Source organism: Cyprinodon variegatus, unplaced genomic scaffold (genome assembly GCF_000732505.1).
Source record: "Cyprinodon variegatus isolate N-32 unplaced genomic scaffold, C_variegatus-1.0 Scaffold93, whole genome shotgun sequence".
Lineage (NCBI taxonomy): Eukaryota > Metazoa > Chordata > Actinopteri > Cyprinodontiformes > Cyprinodontidae > Cyprinodon > Cyprinodon variegatus.
This window is the reverse complement of record NW_015150546.1, coordinates 920,276-943,942: the sequence shown is the minus strand read 5'-3', so window position 1 is coordinate 943,942 and position 23,667 is coordinate 920,276. Positions and strand designations below refer to the sequence as shown.

General features: G+C 37.6%; 1 protein-coding gene across 2 annotated transcripts in view; it reads right to left on the bottom strand.

Annotated features, from left to right (window-relative positions):
- Positions 1 to 2,220: 2,220 nt before the first annotated feature.
- The window catches only part of pc (pyruvate carboxylase), a 373,340-nt gene continuing 351,893 nt past the window's right edge, over positions 2,221 to 23,667 (bottom strand). For both annotated transcript variants that reach the window (XM_015373837.1, XM_015373838.1), the window contains exons 23-27: positions 19,369 to 19,543; positions 18,832 to 18,905; positions 5,494 to 5,634; positions 5,006 to 5,107; positions 2,221 to 4,102 (exon numbers count right to left, since the gene is read on the bottom strand). In XM_015373837.1, the coding sequence (XP_015229323.1) occupies positions 3,953 to 4,102; positions 5,006 to 5,107; positions 5,494 to 5,634; positions 18,832 to 18,905; positions 19,369 to 19,543 (642 nt within the window). In that variant the 3' untranslated portion in view covers positions 2,221 to 3,952. The remainder of the gene's footprint in view (positions 4,103 to 5,005; positions 5,108 to 5,493; positions 5,635 to 18,831; positions 18,906 to 19,368; positions 19,544 to 23,667) is intronic.

Sequence of the window (23,667 nt, the reverse complement as noted above, 5' to 3'; positions counted from 1 at the left end):
AAACAAGCTTAACGTAGAGCTCAGTTCTTCTGAGTTAGTTTTTCAGGATTATTTCTCAATTGTTTGGTCCTGCACCATTTTAAGCACTTTCCAAGTCAGATGCAAATCAATGACTCAACAGTTGCCTGACTGGGTTGTTATTCTGTTTTTGTATGGGTCATGTGTTTGGCCCTTTGAATCATGAGTAATTTGTTTGGAATGAGTTCTGGGAGCAAGTTGTAAATGCTTGGAAGCTGATTCCTTCTCTGCAGAAAGATCTCATCTTAAACATGAAAGTTACTTTGCTCAAAGATTTCTTTTTCTCAACATTTTATTATGGGTCATTTTAATCTGCTACAATTTCACCTTTTCTGGTAATAACCAAGGTGTGCTGCTGTTGATACCCCACTAGTTTCTGTTTAAGCTCCTTCGCTTTTGGAGAAATGGTCTACATGTCAGTTTCCTCTTTTTCTCCAACTGATGGGTTTCTTCATGCAGACTCAAAGTTTTTGCTTTCTTCTCCTGACTCATACCTTCGTACAATGAGTCAGATCATTTTCAATGCCTCTGGAAAATTTGGCATTTGCTAAAGGTTAAAAATAAGCAAATGCCAGTAAAATCCAAACTTTTTCAGGTTAAACAGACTCTATATAACTAGTGAGCTGGAATAAATGCAGTTCAACAATTATTAAATATAAGCTGTATTCAACCAGCTTGTTGAATAAATGTTTTTCCTCCAGTAGAATTATTGAGAATGTCAGTATTTTGCACATCCCAGACACCTACCATGCTTAAATGTAGCTTTTTTGTAGGATTGGATACAATTCAGACAAAACAAATAGTAAAAAATGTCCAAAAAATGTCCGAGGGTAACTTGTTCCTTCATTATACCTTAAACACTTTAACTTTGAGGCCTCCTTACTACTCAATCTTCTGGGGTTCAAACCAGCAAAAAGTTGTAATTTACCTGAAGTTAGCTCCGTTTGTGTTAGCTAACTTTTCATTACTTCTTTATATTCACGTCCTTTTGCTAAAATAATATTTTGTACAGGGGTTGGAGATTCCTGAATCAGTCTAAATGAAGGTGTTTTGTATGTTCTAAAAATGTATCTGCTTTTAATATCTGATTCAGATAATTTTTGCTCAACAAAAGCCTGTTAATGAGCCTTCATCAGGTGTGTAGTAGCAGGAATACAGGCAGCGCTATAAGGGAACCACCTCACGGTGGGGGCCTTGGCAGCCGCAAGTAGGCGCCAACGGCAGCATTCTGAGGCATGCATTGTTCAGTAAATCATTCCCCTTTCCAGTCCCCCCTCCCAATGTATGCGATGAACGGTTTGTTCTGAAACTGAAATCTCGATTACAATGTAAATTGTAGTTGACAAAGAAATTGAATAAGTCAGAAAAAATAACCATGCAGTACATTGGTTAACTTGCCCTGGGTTATCATTGAGCAAAGAAAGTCCTGATTAACTGAAGACTGTGTGGGATAATGGGAACATGAGGCTCAAACTGGTCGAGAGCTGCAAAGAAGCAAACACCAACACTGAATGGCTCTCAGGAACGTCCCATGAGGATTGGTTTTCCTTGCAAAACAATCTATTGTATTTTTTAATGCGTCTGTAACCAGAAGGGTTGTGTGCCTGAGGCCAAGGTCCCAAAGATACAGAGGTCTGGCTAAAAATTAAACTTTTGAGAAAAATGATGCATGTTAGACACGAGACCAGCACCAGAAGAATACCAGATGGTGATGTAATCTGGATGAAACTATTATATTTCGGACTAAAAAAAAAAAAGAACAGCTTTACTTCTAAAGGAAAATAAAGGGTGGATTTTATTGTGCAGCACCGCATGAAGTCCAGATATATATCTAACCTGTCTCCTTCTCCAGGCCTCAAGAATAAAAATCTGCAGTCCTTTAAAAGAGCAGCTTGTGACCAAACCTGATGGCTGCTGAAGAGTTGATCATTTGATTGAGCTGTGTTGAAGCGAGAATGTACCTAAATAATGTCAGATCCCTGATCTAAATCAACAACAAAAAAAAAAGTCAATCTTTTCTATTAACAGGTTTGATAATTACCAAGGGGACACTAATGAATTTTATCAGAGGACCGAATGCTGGAACTAAAAGCTGTTTTCATAACACAAGAAACTAAAACTAACAGGGAAAATTAATAAAAAAAAAAAAAAAAAAAGATTTGGGAAAAATAAAAAAAAAAAAAAAAAAAAAAGATTTGACTTTCTCAGTTTATTTTTTATTTTTTCTTTAACAGACATTGGTACATTAACACAGCGAGGCTGATAAAGAGCCACTGCTGGCAAAGATGCAGAGTTACGGTACAGTTTACATTATTGCATTACATGATTACATCTTGCATGTGAAAATACATAGTAATCCAATAAAAGGGAGGAGGAGGCAGTGTAATGGAGGGGAGTACGCAGAGGCAACAAGGAGAGAACTTTACGTTATTGTACAATTAATTTCATCAAACCACTTCCTGTTGACCGTTCAAGACAATTTAAACATTAAATTCATTTATCATTCTGCTATAAAGGAATACACCTTCCTGCTTCACTGTAAACAGTAGAAAAATATGTAACCTCTTTTAAACTGTGCTTTTAGGGCATTTATCCCGCAGTCAGGGCGTGCATTAACACTGAATAAGTGACTTAGACTGACTGCATCATATAAGTTGGTCACTGAAGCTGTTAAATGTTTTGGACGGCGTTGGTACTGAAACAGCCACTTTGCTCTTTGCAGAGCGCCTTTGTTTTTCTGATGTATGCAGCACACAGGGGCCAGCAGGAGTATTTTTGAACAGGGGCATGTGTGAGCATGAATATTTCATCTGTATTTGAATGGGTTTTTATCTCAGGGGGTGTGCTGCAGAGGACTCGCGGAGTTCGTCCTTATATTTCACTTGTTTATGCAAACACACACACGCATCAGAAGTATAAAGACAAGCACCCCCGCCAACAGGAGCCTCCAGAGGTCTCCTATTAGCCCAGCTAATTTCACATCATTTGACTGACAATTTATCCATAGGGAGCAGGAGAAAACGAATCCAAAAAAAAGTGACCCCATTAAAGTGACATGCTGTAATCCCATTTAAAACTAAGCATTAAAAATCCCCATAAAAACTGCTCATCACTCTCTGGCTATGAAAAGAAAAGAGTTTGGACTTTTCTACAACCAGAGACCTCGACCGATAAGACAGGAGGGGTTTTCGGTGGTTCTCCTGATTTCTAAAGAATATTGCAGATTTTATTTTGGACAATATAAAGAGAAAACCCCAATGCTATTACTGATACAGTAACAGAACATTTTCAATTGTGTCCAGTGAATAACCATCCTTACAGTGTTTGTTTTGTTCTAACGTGTTATCTTTAAAGAAGGTGAGAGTTAAACGCTTGCTGTGATAACATTCCCAGAATGCGGCGTGACTAAGGTCAAGGTTTCATATTCTGGTCAAAAATGAATATAAAAGAATGTGTTTTGATTTTGCAATATTTGGTAATACTTCCACAGAGAGCCCTGCTAATTACAAACACTGTAGTAGTCAGTTGAATCTAGTCACTATAAATACAGTTTCGGATGAACACCGCTGGCCTGGAAAATGTGCTATTTAATTTCAAGTAGGTGTTCTACAACCCTGTTAGTGTTCCACATGGTTAGCTCGAGGTATTACATCACATTTAAGACTATGCAGTGGAATGTATCATGGTTTATATATAAAACACTCCTGAAAGCTTCAGTAAGGTTAGTTTCTACAATGAGACGGAGGAAGATGCCATTGTTTCACCTCCTGTGGTCTCTACATCCATCAGGTGTCAGGAAATACACAGAGCTGTGTTGATGCTGATATGTACATACGAGGGCCTGCTCTACCTCCACCTCTAACAGCTATTTCTACTATTACATTGTCTACATCTTGCTGCCCCTCCTCCCTTCAACCTCCACTCCTCGCTTTCTCTACTCCTCAATTTCCAGGATCAGGTCATCTCCCTCCAGGGAGGTGTCTGGCTCCACATGGACAGCCTTAACGGTCCCGCTCATGGGGGAGTTGACCACCGTCTCCATCTTCATGGCCGACAGGACGCAGAGAGGCTGACCCTTCTCCACCTGCAGCGGACAGAAGGACGGGTTGAAGCAGCAGAGCTTCTCCAAGTTACATTAAAGACCTCCAGGTGCATCTTGATGAATCGGTTTCACCAAAAACACAATATAAATGATTTTTATAATGAAAAAATAAAAAACCTAATCATAATCCAGAACACGAGAGATTATCAAAGGCCCTCGCAATTATGGCAGCTCCTCAATCACAATGAGGTCAGAACAGCTTCCTGGTCAATTAAACTTGTCAAGTCCAATTTTGTGCAATTAGAAATTTTCCTTCAAGGAGGAAATGTTCTGCAGGTATTTTTTTTATATGGGGTAGAAGCTTAGACTCTAAAAGGAAAATCAAGATCTTACATGTTTATCCACATTAAAGCATTAGAGCACATGTTGATGTTGGATTTTGAGTGGATTGCAGAAACGATGAAGGAAAAACAAAATGCAGATTATAATCTTCTGCAGATTGATTAGTGCATCTAGAGTTGAATAATTCCTGATTAAATGATTAAAAAACAAAAAGATACAATTTCATACTAAACTACTAAACCAATCCTTTCATATTCATGACAGGAATGGTAGTTTTGTAGTTGGAAAACAAAATAAAGATTGGTTCAGCAACACCCTGGAGAATGTCAGAGTTGTATTGAAATGGATCAGCATGTCAGGAGTGCTGGAGCAGAAATCCTGACATAACGGCACAAACTGAGGTTTCAAGTCTCTGAAGCTCTGAGTTGGTTTGACGCCACAGCGGTTCCTGATCTGTGAGTGATATCTCTGAAAGAGCCGCTGCATCAGAAGCAGCCCGGCTGTATAAATCTCAGAGTGGTGAAGGTTCAGAAACTGATTTGAGTGATGAACTGAAGACCAAGGTTAAGAAAAAGAAAGGTTGGCTTCAGCTGTTAAACTGACCTTGGATCCGACTTTAACTTTGACCTCCAATACTTTCCCAGGCATTGGCGCTCCCACCTGACCCTTGATGGACTTCTGAGCCTTGGGGTGGAACTTCATTTCCTAGAAAAGGAATTAAAAAGGTCATTTATCTATTCACACACATTTGCCTCCGTTTATCCTTTCAACCAAACAGTTCGTTCAGCTGGATGGACAAACATTCCTGCTGCGCCTCCATCCATGCTTCACATGAATTAGTTTCCATGGATAAAAACTGGTGATTCACTGTCACTTTTTTTATATGCTATAGCTTCAGAATAAAGACCCCCCCCCCCCCCCCATCTATTAACAGTTTACCCACTGATCTATTCATCTCTCAACCATCTCGTCTATCAGACATCCCTCATTTATCCGTCTGCCGACCCCAGCCTTCCATCAGTGCCTCCATAAACCCACTGAACTACCCCGGCGGTATATCATTCCCCCTCCCTCTATTTTTTTCCCCATACCTTCATGGCCACGGTGTCTTTAACTAGCACGGATCTCAGCTGGCCGTTCATCTCGAAAAACACCTCCCTCTGGCCGGCCTTGTTCAGGTCGCCCAGTGCCAGGGCCTTGATGTGGAGGGTCTTTCCTCTCTCCAGCTCCACCTGAGGGGGAAACACATCAGCAGGATGGAAACACATGGGAGAGGAGACAAATCAGATCATGTTAGAGAAGTGGAATGAATGCAAAGCTGCAAAGTCCACCTGAAGCAGTAAAAGCAGATTGCAGAGTCTGCTGGAAATAAATGAAAAAAAAAAAAAAAGAAGCTAGCAATATAAGACAAGAACAACGTCTCCCCTTGGTGCCGTTTTTACTGGACACGCGTTTCTCAGTAATAAATTCTGCTGAAGCAGTTGCACCTTTTGTGCTGTATTCTGTATTTTACTGTACAGTAAAACACAGTCACTAAAATTCAATCTTTATAAACCTGAAGTCCAGCTTAGATTCAATCCATCTTTACTAAGTTTTGAAAAAAATATCCAACCTAATAGTTTTAATTTTGATATATTTTATATATTTTCATGTTTTCTTTGTGATTAACAGAGAAATCAAATCTATGGGCTCACTTGAAATCTTCCCTCCATCTTCTTAGCACTTTAGCCATTTTAATGTCAGTAAATATTTATGAGGAAAATAATTTTTCTCCAGTTGAGACAGGATTGTAGCTCTTTGAGGCTCCTAGAGAGCGTTACTTTAACCTGATAACAGGAAGGCCATAAAAAGTGCATGGAGTGTTTAACCTTTAAGGAAAATATTGGAATTTGAAATGTGGTACGTGTAAATATTAAAGATCAACATTCAAGTATATATAAAAGGAAACTGAAGTCAGTAATGCTAGCTGCCTTCCTAGCCAACTGCTAAGGCGAAATGCTGAAGCCGGATTTAAATGTCAAGTTTTTTTTTTTTTTTTATGTTTATAGTTTTCACTTTAAAAATAAAAACAGATTTGAGCAAGTTAGTTTCTTCTAAAAACAAAGTAAAACACTGAAATGTGTGGAAACAATCCTTTTGCTTCACGTCAGATCTGTAAAATACCAGAGATAGATTTCTTTTATCCAAGACTGCGTAACAACCCTGACTCGAGGACTTCCATCATTTTGCTGCCACCAAAAAAATAAAGTGATTTATTGTCCGACAGCACAGTTTATGCTCTCTTTGTGGGAATGTTGATCTGTATGCAGGAGGCGTAAGGCTACACAGTGGTATTAGCATATCTGCAGCTGGGCTACAGCACCACCCTGGTTAGTCATCATCAAAAACACTACACGATTTCAGGACGTTAAAAAAAAGATCAAACCAGACAGACAGATCAGCCTTCGCAGTAGGACATCATGTCGAGTGCTGCTCTGGGTGTTAGGCCACCGTTTTCATTTGGAAGTGCTCATTTCTGGCACTGGACTGTTAACGACAAACTATTTCCAAAACCTTCCCTTTTGTGAAATAGTTCTAGCTTGTTACATCTAAACTAAAGCAAGATCCCCTTTTTTTTAGGTAGCAAAGACCGTGCATGCTGTATGATTTAAGAGCTTCAGCTGCACCTAGAGCCCCGTTATCACACACAGAAAAAAAAACAATTCACAACATGTCATTTTGAGGCACTTTACAAAGTGCATTCAATCAAACACAAAAAGACTGGTTCAGGTTGCTATCCAAGGAAACCGCATAATGCATCATGTTGTTGACTGCAGCAGTCTCTCCTTCAGAACATGCATGTAGTGACAGTGGAGAGAAAACCTCCCTTTTAACAGGATGAAACCTCCAGCAGAACCGGGCTTGGTGTGATTGGCCTTCTGCTGAGGCTGACAGCGTTGAAAAGTTGTTAAAACGTTTATTTATATATCTATATATACAGATTGAGTACTTCTCCAACAGACCTGGAACAAATGAGTGATCTGCCGATCAACATCTGCTGATTAGAAAATGTTTTTTTATTCAAATGTGTTGGAGAAGGGATGCCCTGTATACGTTGCAGGATAGCAGTTCTTTAGGCATTGAGACGGAGTGTTGGTTTTTAAGAAAGATTAATGTGGAAGCCTCAGCAGTTGTCCATTAGTCAGTAGCTGCATTTCCATTACAAATATGCACAAAACTATATCAATATTCAGCTGTTTTTCAAAAAAAACAATTTTCGCAATTGTGGTATTTTCATAAAATACATACAATAAAAATTTTATGTGAAACTAGTGGGCATTTCCAAAAGCAGGCAGCAACAGAACCAATAATTTATTTGGTTGGTGGCTAATTTACCCAAAAGAAGCCATGTTCAAGTATTTAGTACTTTACATGATAAGTTGATAAGTCCTTTACTTTTTACTTATGCATTGGGTCATGAAATATTTAACTATCTGAAGCAATGAAATTTTGGGTTTATCTGAGATATATATATATATATATATATATATATATATATATATATATATATATATGCCCAAAAACGTCAAAACCTTGATGTTCATCGTCACAAATATGCAACAAACTGTTACATAATTGCCAGTTATTACACATTCAGTTGGACCTAGGGACCTTTGGCAAGTTGTTTCTCTTACCACTGGAATCTTATCATTGACCATTAACTTTTGTCAGAAATTTGAAACGCACCTAGTTTCTTCTGTGTGCAAAAGCCTAACAATTGCAATTTGGGAACTACTTGAAGAGGCAAAAAGGTTTATATATGTATATACATTCAGGCATCAAGAGGATAAAATGAACTAAATTCCTCCCTCTTTGTTCACTATCCACTGAGTTATTTCAGTAAAGTAATAAAATAATGATCTTGAAACTTTTTAGATGCACCTGTATAAAAGTCATGGGCTGAATAGTCCTGCTGTGTATCTGTTTATTCCAGGTATTTTTTTATACCAGCTGCACTCTAATATCCAACAGAGCAGTAAGAAGGAAGACTGACATGCACAGGGATAAAGGAGGTGGCCGACTGGAGGAAATAAAAACTCTCCCATCTTTAGATCATCTCCAAACAGTTTCTTACACCATGTAGTGCTTTCTCAGATAAAGATGTTACTCCATCTTTATGGAGTGAAACAAGATGCACCCTTTTCTCTTCATATAAATTCTGGTCACTGCTACAGGTCTCTCTCCCCCTGATGTTTACCATCGTACGTCTTCATTCATCTCATGGCTGTTCAGATTGCTCTTTGCATCTGTCTGAAATGTTTTCTGATTCTGTTTGTTCACCTCTGGATTTGTCATTCCTCCCATGTGTCACAGCTTTCCGTTTTGTATTGTTCTGCTGCATCTTTACCATCAGGCTCCTTCATCGACCCATTTCTGCTCCTCTTTTATCAGTCGTCCGCTGGCTTGTTTTTCCTCCCCCCCACCTGACCCTTCTGCTTTCTGTTTATTTCAAACTGCCGGGTTTCCATTGATATTCCAAACTAAGTGTCGGCGCAGAGACAAAAATACACCCTGCTGCAGAAATGTACTGATCTCCATTTTTATTATACTCCTCTCGCTCTCCTATTTCTGGCTCTTCATCTACTTCCAGCATCCCACATCTGGTAACAAACAGCTCAATGCTAACGCTGTCTCAAGCCTCACCGTTCCTTTCTAAAACATCCTTTAATCTGAACTGCTGTCCTGCTTCGGATGTTTTCCCAAACCCTTAGATTAGTTATGCAAGGAAACTGCCTTGCCTTCTTCAGCCATGCAACTTCCACATGATGTTTCCTTACAGCTGTTCCTATTAAAAATACAGAGTCTGCCTCTGGAGTGTTTACAAGATGTATGAGGCTTTTTAGTGAAGGTTTATTTTGATGCAGCTCCTATAATGGAGCCAAAACGAACTCCTGCTCTGTCAGTATACCAGTCATCAGACCAACATTAGAGCTTTTGTTCTTTTATTTAATAAGCTTTCTCTCCGTCTGCGCTTCCTGCAGCCGACAGGATTTAATGAGTTACCTTTGGCAGGCAGATTTGGGTTGCTTGCAAGCATAAATAATAATAATACATGTGATAAACAAGTTTTGAGGAAAAACATGAAGTCAGTAGTTATGATGGTCTTTCAAATAAATTTAAAGAGATCATTTACTCCTCCTGAAGGAATTTAACCCAACAAAACCAATTTTATCATGGACATAAATACCAACACCTTCCATTCAAATACTGCTTAAGCTTAGAGTATGTAAGGCATGAGCTTAATTAAGACATATGTTGGTGAAAGTAATATCAATTATAGTCCTGCAAGCAAATCCAAACTGTTACAGAGAAAAGGTCAATCAAAATGAGCCACTTTCAGTATCAGGAGTACAAAGATGAGCAAACCTTTAGAGAGGTGTGGAACATCAGCAAATACCAGACCAAACATTATTCATGTTGATCTTTTTAAGATCAAAGATATTAATTGGCGTGAGAAAAGGTGGAGGAGGACATATTGAAGTTATGGTACATCCAAGTACCAACTCTACAGAGAATACACAGAGGCCCATGTTTGACCTTTAAACATTTTAACCACACTAATTATGCCAACTCTGCTGTTCACTAATGTAAGATGCTTTAAATGTCATTGCTAAATTTATCTGTTTCCTAAAATACTAAAATCCTTTCTCACTGTTGAACACAAATTGATGTAGGCCCCGTCCACACGAAGTCAAAACGAACACGGAACGCTGATATTTTCCAGAACGTTTGTCGTAAAGACGGAGACGTAAAATAAATGTGAGCGTCCACACGAATGCATGAAAACGCTGCAAAATGTATGCCAGGCCTGTAAGTGGCGCTGTGGTGCCAAAGCAAAAATAAGCGACGAAATGTTGGGCATGCGCACTAATATTTATACATGGTTGCCCTGCGGGTCCATTTTCGTGGTTAAGTCAAATTCAGGTGCTGAACTATGTCGTCGATATTGCTCTGTTCTTCCTGGAGATATTCCAGAAGAAGAAGATTCTGTTGTAATCCAGACAGCAGGGTGAGTAGCATTAGCAGCAACGGCGCCATTGTTGTTGTGATACTGTGTCGCGCATGCGTGTTTAGAGGCAACGCTATGACGCATGCGTGTAAAAAAAAATATGCGGTTAGAGCGTAAAGATGGAAACGCGAAAACGGCGTTTTGAAATCTTCCCACTCTGAAGGCTGAATAAAAAAAAGATCGTTTACAGACCCCCGAAACGCCGGCTTCGTGTGGATGAGAGGCTGGTTTGGTGAAAAATTTGTGCGTTTAGGCCAGGGTTCGTCTTCGTGTGGACGGGGCCGTAAACTCAGCTCCCAAAATGAATAATTAAGGATCAACAACCAAAAGCAGTCCTAATGATTTTGTGTTTCAGAACGTTAAAAATAGATCATAAGGGAATAGACTGTGGTCATTTTCTCATCTGATGTCACTTAAATCAGATGAAAAAGTATCAATGATTTTAAAATCCCTATGATTTATCCTTCTCACACTTCACCAACGTAATCAGCCTCCTCCTGCCTCCTGTTTTGCTCTCTGTTGCCCTTCTCCACAGCATCCCTGGTGCATCATGCATGTTTCATGTCTGTGAATCATCTGTGGTGTCTATATACAGGCATCACATGCTGTGTGCATTTACCTAAAGAGGACCCTCAAGCACCCAGCTCCAATCTGTCAGGTTCAGCTGCTTATCTCTCCACAGCTACAACTTTCAAATTGTGCCTGAATCTATTGATAAGATTTCATTAATGACTTGCTGCGGCACAGAAATGTTGCTTTCAGAGTCATGATGTGTGTCCCTGCGCTTATCAATCTTTGAATGTCATTAATCTTGTGAGTCATCAGCACTGGTTCTTGTCCTTTTTGTGCCACATGTAGTCTATGTGTGGGTTAATGATAACAGTGGAGAAGGCTGCCAGTGTAATGTAAAGCAGGCATTGCAGGAATTTAAATAACGAAGCCTGAAGCGCTTCGATCCAAGAACAGGGAGGAACCAGAAGAATATTCAGCTTCCAACTTTATCCCTTACACAATACCAGTGAGTTATTGAAAAAAGGTATTATTTTTAGAGCTAGTATATTATTAAAGCAATAGTATGTAACTTTGACCAAAGTGTTAGCTTAATTTGAGATAATCCAGTCAATGCAGCACTCTGTGTATAATGATCCTCCATGATGGCTGCCCTTCTCAGAAACTCTATGCAATTTGAGAGGGTTGACTGCGTTACTGAATGGGTAATGAGACCCAGAGCGCCACTTTGAAGCAGTGTGAGCTCCCCTTCAACATAAGACTGATCTAAGCTAAATGTCATTAGTCAACATAACATAACACTAGATTATAAATACTTTTTCTAGTGTAGGATTTAATCTAGAGGGCTGAATGTGGACTTGTCTTTACAAGCAAATTAGGTATGCTAATTTATTCTAAAAGAAAGACCTATTCGGCGACAGTGCAGTGTTGCCATTTGCTTTCAGGGAGATAAACCTGGAAGTTACAGGTCTAGTGCCCCTAGTGGATAAAAGTTTACACTGTGTAACTTTAAAGAGACATTTAGTATGTTTTTTTTTTCAGAAAAATATTAAAATTAGCCTTTATATTTGATCTTTTATGACGAAAACGTAGGATGAGCAGGCTGACACATGAGTATTTGAGCACTGATGCATCTATAAAACTGTAGCTAATTTTCCTGAATCGGAAATTACCGCGCCATTTCTGCGGAAGCGACAACAAGTGCATCCATGTTGAATGGATCCAGTCTGGCAAACAATCTAAAGCTAATATTCAAGATAGATTCTGTGGAATCGATTGGTGACAACTACGACACCAATAGCAACTGCAGGTGATTGGAAGAAAAAAAAAAGCTCAAGCTACAAGGACGACTAACAGAGGAATGCTGCAGTTCTGTGTTTTGGCCACAGGAGGCAGTGTCATTAGATTCATGGTAGCAGACAAAAATGTTAAAGGTCACATAGTGAAAGACGCAAAAAAGGTTATAAAAATAAAAACAGACTTTCTTTTGTACCTAATATTATGACATTATCTAGAAACTTGGAGTCTTATTTTTTCAAAATACTTCTCGAAAGGCAAGACCTTTGTCTAAGATATATGCTAACAGATATATGCTTTTAAATGCTTTGGATTTTTACAAACCTTGTTTTTTTTTTAAATCACCATACATCATAAAAAGATAAAGCTCATATCAGGACTTTATTGTAAAAATAAGTCCCTCTTTTCTTGTAAAACAGACAAAAAAAACCCCAACATTCTGGTTGAAATCTGTTTATAAATAAACATTCTGAAATCAAAACCTAAGTTTCAAAATAAGAGGGATTTCCAGGAGTAAGGATATAACTGGGAAATAAACTTTTAGATTTTCATCACTTTTTGTCTTGAATAATCTTAAATGTGAAACTTATCAAGACTCTAATGGCCTTGTGTTACTGTACTACTATGTTTAAGATTCCTGTAACTGGAGTTTACTGCTGTTAAATTCCCACATTGCAAAAGGGTGTCAATGGGACCAAAGTGGTTTAATGAATGGGGGAAAAATCTTTGTTTGGCATTTGCTTTTGCAATTTGTGGTTATTGGCTTGTGAGTCTAAAGAGGTTTGATCCAGCCTAATTTGGCAGAAAGAAGCAGAGATGTGATTTAGATTACTCTGCAAAACTTCACAGAATTCCTTCTGAAATACGTTTATTCAGCAGAAAAAACAAAGCAGCGTTCCAGATCCATTCAAGGAGCTCCAAAATAAACTAATTATTTGTAAACAATATACTGTCAAAGCCTTTTCTTTCCTTAAACACCAGTCTAACGGCATCAGAAACTCTACGCCTTCCCTGTAGTGTGGCCCTCAAACAGATTTGTCCCTTAAATCTGCACTGATAACCACTCTGGCTGCCTTGGTAGCAAAGTGTTATCTCTCTCCGTCTGCGCTTTGTCCCGACCTCCTGTGGTTCAACAAATCAGCCAGCACTGCAAAAGCTGCCACGCTCGGACACAGAAATAAACATCCCTCTAAGGAGCGCCTAATAATTACCCAGGCAACCTGACAACACTGCAGCCTACATGATGCGTCTGTGCAGCTCCAGCTCGTGCTTCAGCGTCTGCTCTCCTGGGAGGAAGCCAAGCTGAGCCGACTCAGTTGGTCCCTGGGTGCTGGTTAGCTCAGTTTAACAGCTTTTTGATCAGCAGGTCATCAATATTTAACACGCGATTGCAGAGAGATCAAAATACTGTAAAATAAAGTCTGAGGACACTGATCCAGCTTTTAGACATGATTATAAGACCTTTATACAACTTCTAATTACATTACTTTTAAGTGTTAAAGAATGTTTTGATTTGATTTTTTTATTTAATACATTATCGGATAGGCAGTCATTTAAAATTAGATTCTTTAGAAATTAGCACACTTACGATCTAATAAATGTGAGTAAACCACTGGTATTTGTTGCTAAACTCAGTCCAGTTCTAAATGAAAATGGACCTCAGACTAAAGCCTCACCAACTTCTTGCTGAATGTTAAAAGAACATTTGAATTTTTCAGTGTTTTCCACTTATTTGTTTAACATCTGACCAACAGAGACCAATTTAATACTTTAATTCAATGATTCATGCATCAATTCAGTATATATACATATTAAAGAAAATAAAATGCACTTTTACTGAAGCAATGATGCATCTAAATAAGGATTTTGTCTTCAATATATTAAGGTTCATTATGCGCAGATGACATTTTTACAAATTTAATGTCACTGGGCTGCAGTTTATAGAATATATCATGAGAACAAACGATTCAGCCTGACGGGAAGTTATTTTTCCTACTAAAAACTTTTCAAAACCTAAGGTTTTAATACAAAAAAATAGCTTTGAAAGCTAAATTTCTTATTTTGACAAACATGAATGTCTGTTGCGTGTAAAACTATTCAGTTCTAGTTTGATCCGTCTAAATCCTTTAATTCTTAGTTTAACTAGCAACATCCTGGTAGATTATTTTTATAGGTGATTTTGATAAATGTATCTGCTTTAAAAATGTATGTTTTTTAAATATACATTTAAAGAAATATCTAATGTGGTAAACGTCACCTTCTGATTTTTGTAATCAGCCCTGGCCCAAGGCAAAGTGAACAAGCTTGGTCTACAAAATCAGCAAGCTGAAAATTCTTCTGCTTTACCTGCTAAAAAAAGATGACAGATTTTTGATCTATGAATTAACACAGAACCTCACAAATATGCATTACATTTTTCATCTAAACTGCAAATGTTTGAGGATCAATTGTGTTCTTTATTATATATGAGCATAAATATGATTAATCCCTGAAGCCTGACTAATATAAAGGTCTGTACTTGTATGTTAAAAATAACCAGCACTTTCTGATTTGAAAAATTAAGTCAAGGAGGGGTAAATGGAAAATATTGGGTCTGAGGTCTAATCTATGCTCCAAAAACACCAGTCAGACTATTTAGTGATATTGACAGATCGGCTTTTCCAAGAAAACACGTAATACAATGATCTAATTAGACAAAACAGACAGTTGGAAAATCAATTTTCTCTTTCCAACATGCAAAGATCTCACTCCGAGTCAGTCAATGCTCACACACTGAGAATTAATAAACTATTTTAAAGGTAAACAAAGGGGATGTGTAGATGAAACATCCCTGAGCGGAATATGTGCTTCTTAGACATATTACCTAATATTTCTAAGGAGAAGTGTAGATTAGCCCTGACTGCTGTGAAAGGCAAAAAGTCAATAAAGGCTACGGTTTAATGTTTTTGCTTAAATGCAGATGGCAATTAGATCAGTGCACATTGGAACTTTTAACTTTGATTTTACTGAAAGAAATAAAAATATTGTTAATGGCTATTAAACTCTGCAGCTGCATTTCTCATTTACATGTTTTTTAAAGCCTTAAAGTTTCCTCCCAACAAATGTGGTTTTTGAACCACTAATTTTAGCTTATACAGTAGTGCAGGAAGTAGACAAAAAATTGATCTAATAACATGAAGAGATGATATTAAGTATTTAATGAATTATATTAACTTTTATGAACCCAAAAAAGGAAAGCAAAAAATGGCTTTTACAAGATAAAAGTTTCAGTTTAGCATTTAAGAGATTATTTTAGTTGAAGTGGTTTAGCTCACTCAGAACTAAGAGCAGAGTATAGCAATAGCTTCTATTACCTTTTGATAGGTGAATCGCAGAACAGGTAAATGCACTATTTATAATGCAACGATTAATTTTAAAAAATACTTCTCAAATGAGCCAAATTCAACTATTTCTGTCCACCTATGCACTCTCCAGAACTAATCACTCAAGTGGGCATTGTACATAATGTTTGATTTTATCGCAACAGTTGCATGGATGGAAAACCAGCACCCGAATACTGACTTTGGTTGTTGCTCAAGTCTTCACATAATAACACAAAAGTGACATGAAACAACTAAATATCCCGGCCAACACATTTCAGCTTGTGGCCTTCATCAGGGTCATGCTATTGCCCTGCACCATGATGAAGGGCAATAGCAGAAACTCTGGAACATTTCTGACTGGAAATGTGAAGCAACAGGAGGAGCATTATGCATATTGCTACTTGGTTCCCTAATTATCTAAAGAAACCTTCAGAATCTTTAGAGAATGTCTGAACTATATGAAGTTTATCTTCAAAAAATGTCAATGAGGAGCACTTAAATGGAAACCAGATGAAGTCAAAACAAGGTTCTGGTAATATTTCTAATATTTCTTCTTCTACAATAATTCATTTACAGCCAATAATGTTTGCCAATAATACCAATTTTTGAGCAATATTTAGCATTTTTTCTGTGCTGTGATATATAGGTACACCCCAGGATGCCAGCTTTCATCCTCTACAAAGGAAAAGTCGCTGCTGTCTGTCGCTGAAGGGACCGTCAAGCGTCTGTCTTTGGAGTTCAGTCTTCAGTCTGAATTTAAACTCTTCAGTCTAAGTTTTGCTTATCAAACAGCTCGCTGCTGTCAGTCTTCTGAACCCCCCCCACTGCGCTGCACTTTCCTCATAAAAACAGACCCATTCTGGTAGAAACTTTCTGTCAGCATCTGATGTTTTCAGAATACTTCTGTCTGCTGCACACTGCTGTGGGGGTAAAGCCAACCTAAAACTAACCAATGACTGAGATCAAAACAGGCTGGCTGGATATTGCAAGAGAAAAGTTTGTAAATGCTGCTGCTTTGCTCCTCAAGTCACTTATTCCACCTGATAATTTGTCCCCCTACATTCCACCTTAAACAATGTAAACAACCAGTAACCTTCACAACTCTTAGTTCCCATGAAAAAACTTGTCCAGAGGATTTCATATCTTTCTCACAGTTTCTGAGGATCTTCTACACATTCACATATTAACGACATCTGTCCTTAACTGTCTTTTTCAAAAAGAAGACATTAAATATTGACTTTGATATATTCAAAAATAGGCAGGTTTCAATATGATGCCAACAAGAACCCAAATCCATAATGACTGAAAAAATTAAGGGGTGGATAATCCAGGTCCAAAAAGTTAAATGCATGTACAGGAGATGTTTGCACTTCCAGCTCCACAACTCAAAGAATTTTCTGGATCTGGATCATCCAGTTAACCTTTATAGCTTGTGTACAAACAAATAGCATAACCAAAGGTCATTGGCCAGTAAAATATTAGCATAAATCCTACTTGCTTGTGATGCATCTCATTTGAAAGCTTAGACCTTATAGTTTTTGGAGATATGTGTACAAACTCTTAAGTTTTATAAAACTTGAGCTATTTAACTCAAGTTTCAACTCAATTCTCGCATAAAAATATATATTTTCTAATATTCTATATTCTGGGTATTATTAATAGTGACCTACCTCTCTCTCTAAATTTGCTATTGTTGTGGACAACTGAACAACATTTCAGATTTCTAGTCATAAACATTGTTAAACTGTGACCCTTTGTGTATAGAAAAGGTCAATTTGACACATTTGATCCAAATTAGGACCAAAGCCAAACTGGATTATTTGGATTTAATGACTATTTTCATCATAAACACATTTCGATCAATAGCTTTACACTAATTTTCATTCTAACACTTAACATTTTCAGCTGTCATTATTTGGACTATGCATTTTCTACACACTTCCAGTCATTACTCCTCTCACTCCTTACCTACACCAATAAGCTCCATATTTTCCGCCCACCCCTACACTTCATTGGAACGCTAATCTGATTGGCTAATAAAATATGTCAAAGTTTAATCGGTCACTGGTTGGGAGAGTTCCAGCTGTGCAAAGTCTACAGTTACGCATGCGCCTAGGGAACGTGTTTATCATGTGAAGGATGTTCCTGATGTTCATGGACACTGAGAAACGAACCTGTGCTTGATCTTGTGAGCATACTTAATATGACACTAGAAAAAGGCACTTTTATGCAAATATTTTCCCTTTTCCATGGAAAAAATGAGTGCTGGCATTATTACAATACCTGATTGCCAATTTATCCCAACAGCAACGTGTTTTGAAATGTGAGAAGATGAAAACAAGGTAAAAAGTGACAATTATGAATTCTAATTTAATGATAGTAAGTTACTGTTTTTTGTGGAGTACAGTTGGTTTACAGTTGAGTTGATAGTCGTTTTTCTTTAGGGTAGTCTGATTCCAAAGAAGTACATGTTGGGTTTGGTTTACAAATAAGCTTGATGTTAGACGTGGAACATAATGTCAAAACGTTTCTGGGGCGGGCAGTGGGAGCTAAGGGGTTAAGGAAGAACAAAACTTGGAGTGGAAGGAACATAATTACAAAGAGAAGGGAAAGATGTATACATAGAAGGACAAAATTGGGATAAGGCAACGGCAATAAATGGAGGAAGGACACCATGAAGGTAGGGAAAAAAAAAAAAATCAGGTAGAAGTAAGAACAGAAAGAAGAGAGCAAGAGTTAGGAAAGAAGGACAGAAACAGAAGAAAAACGAAGAGCATAAGGACAACTGGACAGAAGGAGGGAGGACAGGATACAGGGAGTATGCCACATTCAAAACAGATGAGTTAAGATGGAAGGGAGGACTTGAATTAGAAGGTCACATCATTTGAAAAAGAAAAATTAGGAAATAGATATTTTTCCTCCTTCATAATTATCTAGTTATGGAAAATATTGAACCCCAATTCCAGATTGCTTAAAAAACTCAGCTGTAATTCAGAATATCCTTTTCAACTTGACTATAAGTAGGATTAATGAGTAGTTTAATCTAATAGCCTGTATAGGTCATAGTGAAAGAAAAATATGATGTTGGCTTTCATTTGTGAGGAAAACCAGATAAGGTAAACAAGAGAACAGTGAAAACCTAATTTCCTCAAACTTAAAGTACATTTCAATTCAGTGTTAACATCTGTATTTATAAAAGCATTTGAAAATACCTCAAACTCCTCTGCAATCTTGGGTCCATCCAGGAACAGCCTGGTGCTGAGGCAGTCCACTGGGCCAAAGTTAGCTAAACAAAAGCAGATGAAAGATGATCCAGTTTGGATTGTATTTAGATTTCCTCATAGATGCACTAAAACTTCACACAAACAGGCTGTGAAAAGATGCAGTGTTTGAATGATATCCCAAACCAGAGGTGTAATTAGCAGAAACTGATGAGATTAGTTATGTGGTTGCATATGTTCTTCTCTGAAGCTGTGAATAAAGCACAGAGGGCTAATTACAGAGCCCTGTAAAGGAGCAGGAGCTGTTTATAACCATCAGTGCCCAGCTTCTGAACACAGCAATAAAGCCAGAGTTCATCCAGGTATCTAAATGTTCCTGAAGCTGCTTAGCTTCTCCTGAATGAGAAACTCAGCCTCCTCTAGTCGGGTGCATCTAAACTGCCAAACAATGTTATTTCCAGGGAGTGGTGAAACGTGTGTTAAGATGCATTCACAGATTAGAACCTGTTACTACAGCTTTTCACTCACCTGTAAACTCCTTGAACTCCTGGAACACCTTCGGGTACATGGCTGCTGACATCACGTCCTCAGGGGTGATATCGTCCCCATGTGCAGCACGAAGTCCATCTTCCAGGGCCTTGAAGTCCATTGGAGGCAGAGAGGCGCCAGGACGACCTTCAATACGTGGAAGGGACTTCAGCACCTGTGTTAAAACACAGAGGTTTTAGGAAAGAAACAGTTTGCTTTGCTGCAGCTTCAGACAAGTCCTTTACCCAATATTTTACCAACAATCCCTTGAAATACTCTGATGTTCCTTTTGTGCTCTATAGTTATGTGGTGCTAAACTGGCTGCTTTTATTAACACCAAAGAGACATTTTGGTCTCAGATGATTCTAAGTATAACAAATTAACTGAGGCAAAGAGCAGCCAACATAATAAAGTTACTATAAATACAAGGACACATTTATATCTCTAGATTAAACACAACATCTGAAAACCAACAGCAAAACGGATGTAAAACCTTCCTGATCAGAAATATTTTTGGTTAACGCTTTCTTTTACAGTACATCAATAACCATATAATAATATGGTAATAACATAGCAAGTCACACTATTTTACTTTGTTAAAAGAAAAACTTTTTTTGGTAATTACCCAAAAATTAAGTTATTACTGGCATGTAATTATTACAATTGTATGTTACTATGTAACAATAGAGAAATTTGTTGGGTAATTACAACATAACGGTTTCTATTATTGGCCACCACCTGCCACCAGATTACAAAGTAAATTGTAATTTATGATCAGGTAAATAAAGTATTATAAAACTGAACTCAAGTTACATATCAATAAGAGTTTAGTTATGAAGGCTGGCTTGCTGTCTTCTAGGTTTGGTTTTCTGTTATATGGCAAGTAATAAAATACATTTCACTACAAAACACATTGATTTATTGCTGTAGATTAAATGACTGAGTTACCTGGTAATAAAAGTTTGAAATCTAAGAAGTTTGAGTTTACCTTTTCTGCCTTAAATTTGAAGCACAGTACTTAACAAAATTCTCCATAAGTTTTTTTCTTGTTACTTAGTAATATGGTGTAAGTTCCTATGTTATTACCATCTTATTACATGGCTACCGATGTACTGTAAAAGAAAACGTTACTTATTTTTGAACAATAACTTTAAGCCTAGTTAGTTCTGGTGTCTAAAGGGAGCTCAGACTGCTGTAAAGCAGTATTAGGGTTAAGTGAGTTTAGATCAAACCTTCAAGCCACTTAACAGATTTTGAGAAGGGCAGCGCGCACAGAGCTTCAACCCACCATGTGCTGAAAAGTCATTTTAAATATTTCAAATGAAGCTAATTTGGTCAAAGCTTATGTGATTCTGCTTAAAAACTGCAAATTGTAACCCAGAAACAAACCAGTAGTTTCTGGTTATGCTTTGCCCCATTTATCTGATAATCTGAGAACATCATTTTAGCTTTTACAGTAGATGGAATACCAGTGAGATGATGTAATTGATGTCATAAGTGAAAAAAGTGAATTAATAATCATTATGAATAAAAAAGCCAACAATCTTTACAATGATTTTCTATTTTCAATAATAAAGTTCAGCCCATAATTTGTTATACCTGTGGAATAGATAAAAAAACAAACAAAATCAAACCAAGAAGTTTAATACTGAAAATGATAAAAAGATCTAATTTAAACAGTGTCAATTTTAAAGAAAATCAAATGTACTATTTTTATTCACACAATGGAAATTCAAAACATGATAATCCTGCTAAATAACTAATGAGCTCCAAGTTTTGAGGTTAAAGTGCCTCTTTATCATCACCCTAATCTATAGCTCCCGCCATACATTCCAGTCAAAACCATTGTTGAAAATCTCTAGGAAGCGGAACAACTCTCAAAACACACAAGCCATCAAAAGGCATTAAAGACTCAGGCTGAGTCAATCTCACTGAGCCCAGCAGGATCGATCTATTGAGGGAAAGTTCGTCTCAACACTTATATAATCTAACAAAAAAATATCTATACTGGCTTATACCAAAAACATTTTTCCAATTCATGAGAACTGGGACCTGAAACTTAATCCCTACATTTGAAGGAGATGAGTCCTCTGGAGAAACTAAACCTGATAACTTCTGAAACTGCCTGGTATTACATACATTCTGGGTTCAGCTGTGGCTCACTAATCTGTCTGCTTGACCACTTAATTCAATTCAGTTTTTGCTCGTAACAGACAAACCAAATCATGCCACATAGGAAAAAGATGAGGCTGATTCAATAAAAGCATGATAGGAGAGGATGTGTTTCTCAAACAGGAGTAGCTGCAGCGTTGGTTTGCACACTGCTTTAAGGTCAATATTAGATTTTTACAAGATTGAGCTCTACTGGGCGTGACCTGGAGCAAAAAAAATTTTCTGCAATCTATCCCATAATTAGATTAATTGGAGGTGGAAATGATTGGATCACTCGAAAGAATAGGCCATGTATCTCTGAAAAGAAAAACAGGCCTGCATTGGATACAGGGTCAACAATAAGGGTGAAAGATGCCTTTCATCTGTAAAATGGAAATAGTAATATACTAATAATATTCCAACATTTTTCTTCCAGGAGTTTAGTAATCAGGTTTCAAAACATTACCGTTGCTCAGTGTTGTGTGAGCCATAGGCAGACTGCATAGGGTCAAGCACATGTTCTGGATTTCAGATTTAACTTTTTTAAGTATTCAGAACTGTAGCCGGAGCAACTGGTGAGAAATTAACTTTTTTTCAACACGATTTTTTGTCAATATACCCAGCCAATATATGATGCTACTGGAGAAACTCGATTGTTGAGCCCAAGATTCAAGTAAGCGACCATTGATTTCAGATCTGGTATACCAGCTTACCTTTCTGCAGCAGAAGGCCTCAATGTTGGCCATGTTTGAACTTTTCTTTTTACAGTCAGAATTCAGATGGATTATTCTGTTCACTTTTCAAACTTAAAGGTAGAGGGGACGATTTTTGCGAAATGTTTGAAAAGACCCACCCTCTCCACTTTAAAAATGCACATGCACAAGGCGTGCAAGAGCCTGCAGAAGCACATTTCTCCTCGTGAACGCTCTGTTTAAAAGTTGCTGTTTGCATCGCTCATAAAAGCTTACTTTCCAAAAGAAGATTTGCAATTTTTCTACAATGTCAGACTCAAGAATTGGGTGAGAAAGATGAGCTTCACTGACTGGTTGAAACTGTCGCTCAGCACAAATATACGTCTGAAAGAGAAAGCCACCTATGGCTAAGTAGGATGGCCTTACGTAAACATATCACCACAATGATTGACAACTAGGAGGACCACTTATTTTGATGATCCAGCCGGAAAAAGAACATCTTCAACTACATCTTTATTTGACCTTTCAAAAACAGTGGAAACAACTAAATCTCGTATGTAGAGGTATGGCACCAATAATAGTCTTATATTATCTTGTGTTTTAAGTCTGTCAATGTGGCCTGAATTGTAAACAGTATTTTATGAGATGGCACTTGTAAAATAAACACTGCTCTAAATAAATGTGATCAGAATGAGTTATTGAAGTTCGTTTGCATTGTTGTTTTAAAAACCTGCCTGATTCCTGATTTTTAATACAGTGCTTTTTTAAACTGGTTTCATAAACACAGTCTGCTGTTAATAGGCAAGGCAAGGTTTGCATATGAAACCCAAGTGGGTTAATAGGTTCACCTATAAATAAGTCTAGTACATGCAGCTGTCTGTGTTGCATTAGCCTTTAAATAGGCTACTGATGTGGGATATTCATGTAGCATAAAAACTGAAAAAAAGAAAGGGGGGGATTACATTTAACTATGTCAATAACAGGGAACTTAGTATAACAAACTTTAATACGCAAGTCAAGATAATCACAGGTTGTTGGTCTCTATTAAATAATAAAAGCTCCTGAAGTGTTTTTTTTTGCTGTGGTCCGACTCAGAGTTAGTATCCTTGTGACAACAGAAGTGCTGAACAGAGACATGCTGCCAACTAAGCTTCAACACCTGTTGGATAGAAACAGGCCAAACATCTACCTCCAGATTAACATAACATCCTATATCCATGCATTCAATACAAAGTCTATACACTCTTTGAGAGGATTTAAAGTGATTCACCTTCCACAGCCATGAGGGAAGGGCTGTGATCTTTAAAGCCTTCAGGCTAAGAACATTCACATGGATGTGAAGCCATGCTCTGTAACTTCAGACACCAAGCCAGCGCTGCTCAAAAATCTAATTAAAATTAACCATTAGTTTGTATTTTCACGACTATAAGGCGCACTTAAACGTCTTTTTTTTTCC